This window comes from Lampetra planeri, chromosome 37 (assembly GCF_965212315.1).
Source record: "Lampetra planeri chromosome 37, kcLamPlan1.2.h2, whole genome shotgun sequence".
NCBI lineage: Eukaryota > Metazoa > Chordata > Hyperoartia > Petromyzontiformes > Petromyzontidae > Lampetra > Lampetra planeri.
The window spans coordinates 4,216,942-4,222,939 of NC_136143.1; the positions used below are offsets into that span (position 1 = coordinate 4,216,942).

General features: G+C 58.7%; 1 protein-coding gene across 1 annotated transcript in view; it reads right to left on the minus strand.

Moving 5' to 3' along the window:
- Positions 1–544: 544 nt before the first annotated feature.
- Positions 545–5,998, minus strand: part of LOC144730823 (syntaxin-1B-like) — a 74,441-nt gene continuing 68,987 nt past the window's right edge. The window contains exons 5-7 of the mRNA XM_078611598.1: positions 5,051–5,055; positions 4,043–4,153; positions 545–2,016 (exon numbers count right to left, since the gene is read on the minus strand). Of these exons, the coding sequence (XP_078467724.1) occupies positions 1,948–2,016; positions 4,043–4,153; positions 5,051–5,055 (185 nt within the window). The 3' untranslated portion in view covers positions 545–1,947. The remainder of the gene's footprint in view (positions 2,017–4,042; positions 4,154–5,050; positions 5,056–5,998) is intronic.

Consider the following 5,998-nt stretch of genomic DNA (forward strand, 5'->3'; position numbering starts at 1 on the left):
AGGGAGTAGGTGGGGGGGGGTTGGAGGAGGGAGGGGGGTAGGTGGGGGGGTGGAGGGAGGGAGGGGGTAGGTGGGGGGGTGGGGGGAGGGAGTAGGTGGGGGGGGGTTGGAGGAGGGAGGGGGTAGGTGGGGGGGTGGAGGGAGGGAGGGGGTAGGTGGGGGGGCGGAGGTTTAGGGGTGGGGGGGGTGGAGCTGGGGGGAGGGAGGGGGTAGGTGGGGGGGGCGGAGGTGGGGGGAGGGAGGGGGTAGGTGGGGGGGGCGGAGGTGGGGGGAGGGAGGGGGTAGGTGGGGGGGGCGGAGGTGGGAGGGTGGGGGGGTGGAGGTGGGGGGAGGGAGGGGGTAGGTGGGGGGGCGGAGGTTTAGGGGTGTGGGGGGTGGAGCTGGGGGGAGGGAGGGGGTAGGTGGGGGGGGCGGAGGTGGGGGGAGGGAGAAGGTAGGTGGGGGGGGCGGAGGTGGGAGGGTGGGGGGGTGGAGGTGGGGGGAGGGAGGGGGTAGGTGGGGGGGGGCGGAGGTGGGAGGGTGGGGGGGGGGTAGGTGGGTGGATGGAGGTGGGGGGCAACCGCAGCGAATGCATTGAAGTTATCGAGGAGGCGACTAAAGTGCTCGAACGTCGAGAAACAAGGCTGGTAAAGTATTAAATAAAGACGCGCGCATCTCGGCCCTTCCATTGTTTTCTCTTTAACCACCAGGTTTCAGCCCCACTGAGCGATGAGCTCTCGTTCAGAGGCGACCTGGCCACGGGTGACGATAACTCACTCACTACCAAAGTGCTTGATATCATCATCATCATCACCACCACGCGTGGGGGATTTATAGCAGCAGCCAAATCGTCTAACGGCGCGTTGATTCTAAATGTTGGAAAGTGCCTGGCCGGCAAAAACCCGGGGGCTGAACCCGGAGAACAATCCACGCCGCCACCACCACACGGAGCGAGCGAGAGAACACACGGAACTCCAAATATACAACAGGAGGCATCGCCTGGGTCCGGGATCGAACCCACGAAAACCTCCTGCGTGTCAGGCGAGCTTGAGACGTAACGCATCTCAAAGATCTCCCCACCGCACAGCCACGTGTCTACCACACGTGTGGGCAAGACAAGGGTGAGTGTAGGGGTGAGGAGTGGTGAGTGTAGGGGTGAGGAGTGGTGAGTGTCGGGGTGAGGGTAAGGGGTGAGGAGTGGCGTGGATGCGGTGAGTGTAGGGTGAGGTGTGGTGAGAGGATGGGGTGAGGAGTGGTGAAGAGTGGTGAGTGTAGGGTGAGGTGTGGTGGTGATGATGGGGCGAGTGTTGGGGGTGAGGTGTGGTGAGGAGTGGTGAAGAGTGGTGAGTGTAGGGTGAGGAGTGGTGAGAGGACGGGGTGAGTGTAGGGGTGAGTGTAAGGGTGAGGAGTGATGAGTGTCGGGGTGAGGAGCGGTGAGTGTAGGGGTGAGGAGCGGTGAGTGTAGGGGTGAGGAGTGGTCAGGTGTGGTGAGGACGGGGTGAGTATAGGGGTGAGGAGCGGTGAGTGTAGGGGTGAGTGTAGCGGTGAGTGTAGGGGTGAGGAGTGGTGAGTGTCGGGGTGAGGAGCGGTGAGTGTCGGGGTGAGGAGCGGTGAGTGTAGGGGTGAGGAGTGGTGAGTGTCGGGGTGAGGAGCGGTGAGTGTAGGGGTGAGGAGCGGTGAGTGTAGGGGTGAGGAGTGGTCAGGTGTGGTGAGGACGGGGTGAGTGTAGGGGTGAGGAGCGGTGAGTGTAGGGGTGAGTGTAGGGGTGAGTGTAGGGGTGAGGAGTGGTGAGTGTCGGGGTGAGGAGTGGTCAGGTGTGGTGAGGACGGGGTGAGTGTAGGGGTGAGGAGCGGTGAGTGTAGGGGCGAGGATGAGGTGAGTGTAGGGGTGAGTGTAGGGGTGAGTGTAGGGGTGAGTGTAGGGGTGAGTGTCAGGGCGAGTGTCGGGGTGAGGACTGTAGGGACCGGGTCACGCGAAGGCGATCACGGCCCCCATCACCACGAGGGTGACGATGATCGCCCCAACTAGCAGCATCTTCTGTCGAGACCCCAACCCCAGCGAGGGGGTGGAGGAGTAGAGGGATTCGCCGTGAGGGGGTGAGGGGGTGAGGGGGGTGACGTGGTGGAGGGAGAGGAGGAGGAGGGGGGGGGGTAGGAACGGGGAGGGGGGGAGACGGGAATAAACAAAAACCGCATACGTGTCAGACAAATCATAAAGAAAGCAAAGGGAAAAAAAAAACCCACAATGACAAAGATACCCCGTATAGCCTTAACAGACCGTTGGGGCAAGTGCCGTTAGCGAGTAGCACCTGTGAAGGTTGGCACGGCGCACTAGAGGAGTGGTGTGGCCAAACCAAAACCCCACGCCCGACCGCCTTTGTCTCCCCACTGCAGATGCTCTCACAAGTAGTCACGATGGCTGAGTCGACGTAGGGGCGGCCTGTTATCAGGTCGTCAGCGGGAATTGAACTCGGGTCGCCGGGGTTCGTAGAGGGCAGCGCGCTACCCAGCACACAAAGACAAAGGCTCCCCGTATAGCCTTATCAGACGTTTAGGGGCAAGTGCTGTTAGCGCTTTAGCTGCTCCGTTGAGCTATCATATGTGGCAAAGTCCTTTTTCTAAAAATAGCTACGTAGCTCAGTGGGCCTTACCTGGTCAAGTAAAAACGGTTTAGCTTTAGTTTAGGCAGTTTTAGTTTCCACCACCCGTTCGTCCTCGGCTGTACCCGTGCATTTATTTTTGTTATATATACAAATGCGACGTGAACAGCTCAGTCAGTGCCCGCGGCAGGCACCAGGGTCGAGAGTTTCTCTCCACGCTGAGTCGTCGCTCACGGGGCAGAGGTCGCAAACGGGTTTTGATTCCTTACCCGTACCCGGCCGCACCAGGGTCGCAAACGGGTACCCGTACCCTACCCGATACCCGGGTACCCGTACCCGGCCGGGTATCGGGTAGGGTACGGGTATCGGGTACCCGATTGCGACCTCTGGGATGAAGCCATGTTGCAGGCGCGGGTGGGTTGATTCTAGGAACTTGAATTGTGAGAAGAGACAAGACGTTGGGAAATGAGTGACAAACGGTTACTCACCAGTGACTCACGGCCTACCCGTACCCGGCCGGGTACGGGTAGCCGGGTATTGGGTAGGGTACGGGTATCGGGTACCCGATTGCGACCTCTGCTCACGGCGCAGCCGTCAGCGGCATTGATCGCTCGCTCACACCGAGGAACCTACCGACTCCACAACTGCCCAAGAGAACAAAGGTAAAGATCTCCCCTCGCCCGTATAGCCTTAACAGACTTAAGGAGGCAAGTGCTGTGAGCGAGTAGCACGACGGGGGATGGGGTGGCCAGCACCACGCCCGGCCGCCTTTGTCTCCCCAGCGGCGATGTTTACCACACACCGCACCAGGTACCCGTTTGAGGCTGAGTCGACCTAGGGAAGGCCCAATAATCGACAAACAATAACAAACACACAAACGGGAACTAAGGGGAGGGAGGGGGGAACGGGCGGGGGGGGGAGAGTAGAAAGGTAGGAGGAGGAGGTGGTGGTGGTGGGGGACGATTAATGGGGGAGGAGACGGGAGAATGAGTGAGGGAGGAATTGGATTTGAGGAGAGGGGAGGGAGGAATGGGGAAGGAAATAAGAGGGAGGAGGGTGAGGGAGTGAGGAGAGGGAGGAGGGGAGAAGAGAGAGGAGAAGGAGGGATGGAGTGAGGGGAGGGATGGAGTGAGGAGAGGAGGCAGAGGGAGGGATGGAGTGAGGGGAGGGAGGGATGGAGTGAGGAGAGGAGGCAGAGGGAGGGATGGAGTGAGGAGAGGGATGGAGTGAGGGGAGGGATGATAGGGAATGAGTGGCATTGAGGGAGAGAGAAGAGGCACGAGAGGGAGGGATTGAAGCCGGCAGGGAGTGTGGGGAACCGCCTTCTATAGAGGCTATGAACCATGATGCCGCACAGAGGATGAAGAGGGAGGGGCAGAGCGAGGGGGGCGGGGCGGGTGAGAGGGTGGGGGGTCGCGCAGGGGGGCGGGGCTGCTCCTCCTGGTGACTGGTCCAGGCACTCACCCGGCGTGCCTTGCTCTGGTATTTGACGGCCTTCTTGGTGTCAGACACGGCCCTCTCCACGTAGTCCACCGAGTGCTCCACGTTGTACTCTATGCGGTCAATCATCTCGCCCTGAGAGTCGGGGGTGGGGACATTGGGGAGATGTCAACAGAAGCATCGGGGAGACGTCACAAGCGCAACTCGGATGGCACTCTGGGACGCTCGGCGCTGGGTGCCGTTCCCTTAGCGAGGGCCGAATAGAACGTTCAGACGCCTTTGGAGAGCGACGCGTTGACGCCAACAGCCGCCACAGCGCTCGTCGTGCCAGGCTAGGTGCGCTTTGCAGCCGTTCGCGTCAAATTGTGGAAGGCTCTCGCTGCTGGCAGGAGGAGGTCACGGATAGAACCAGCAGGTGTCATGGGCTGTGCTGCTGCTGTGCCAGGCTAGGTGCAGGAGGAGGTCACGGGACAGACCCAGTAGGTGCCATGGGTTCACTGACTGAGATGACCGGTAGATGCACCAGCTGTACCTCCTACCTTGCCAACTTGTTGTGTTTTAGCCATCTCGGTGCTACGCTCGTTGTTGTGAGTGTTGCTCTTCTGTCTTCCATTGTTGGAGGGCGACTGCCTCCAATTGCCCAGTAGCAGCGTCCTTCACGAGCCTCCTCCACAGAGGCCGATCTTGACACCGCTGGTACCAGCCCGTGCCGCACTCATTTAGCCCCTTCTATCCGGCCAAATAGAAGCTGCTTGGGCATGCGGTGGATGGGCGTGCAGGCTACATGACCCGGCCAAAAGAAACCTCGCCTGCCAGAGGATTTCACTGATGATGATCGTGATGGTGAGATGTCCAGATCTTTCAAGGATTTGTGAGTAAACCCAGGATGGATCGTAGACAGGCCAGCCTGAAAGTTTAAAACTGGCGCAGATGTCCCATGAGAGGGCATGACTGTGACCAAGACGGTAGCTTCCACACAGCGTTATGCAGCTGACGAAAAATAATTATGCCACTCGGCTGATTCAGTGAGACATCTGCTGTCAAACCGAAGGTGGGCATGGGCACACGACACAGATACTGAAACTTCTCCACTCTCTCCACAACTTTCCCATCGCTCATGTCGAGTTGAGGGGGTGGAGTATTGGATGATACAATATACGCAGGCAGGTGCTCAGTTTTGGTGGCCTGATGTTAAGGCCCCACCTCTTAGTTGCACGCTCCAGGTTCAGCAGCAGAACCTCCAACTCATTCTCAGAGTAAGTAGCAACCACCAGATCACCAGCGTACGTAACATGGTTGACCAGTAGGGTGCCATCCCTTGACCACACATGGGCATTGATCAGCCACCCATTGTGTTTGTACCAGATATAAATTCCACTGGTCCAGCCATGGAAGGCTTCTCAAACTACGTGGTCGAAGATGATGTTGAATATTAAGATGATATTAAATGTTAAGATGATATTAAATGCTAAGATGACACATTCACACACACTCACACACACAGACACATTCACACACACATCACGTAGAAAGACAAATATCCACTGTATAGCCTTCGCAGACTGTTGGGGCAAGTGCTGTTAGCGAGCATCTATGAAGGTCGGCACGACGCACGAGGGGGTAGGTGGCCAGCACCTTGCCCGGCCGCCTTTGTCTCCCCAGTGGAGATTGTTACACACCTTACCAGGTCATCATTTGAGGCTGAGTCGACCTAGTCGAGGCCCAGAACGGATTCAGATAATATTGTGACTGGCGTTGGCCGTGAGCGGGAAACGACCTCTGGCTTCGTAGCACAGTGCACTGACCACTGCACTACCACTTCCCCGCAGACACACAGACACTCACACACATCGACACACTCTCAAACTGACACTCACACAACAACAACAATCGCCATTAGCCACTAAGTGGCGGTGACATCACCAAGACGCTTGTGCCGTGCCATGTGCACGTTAAGGCCACGTGAAGTGTCGAACGCCC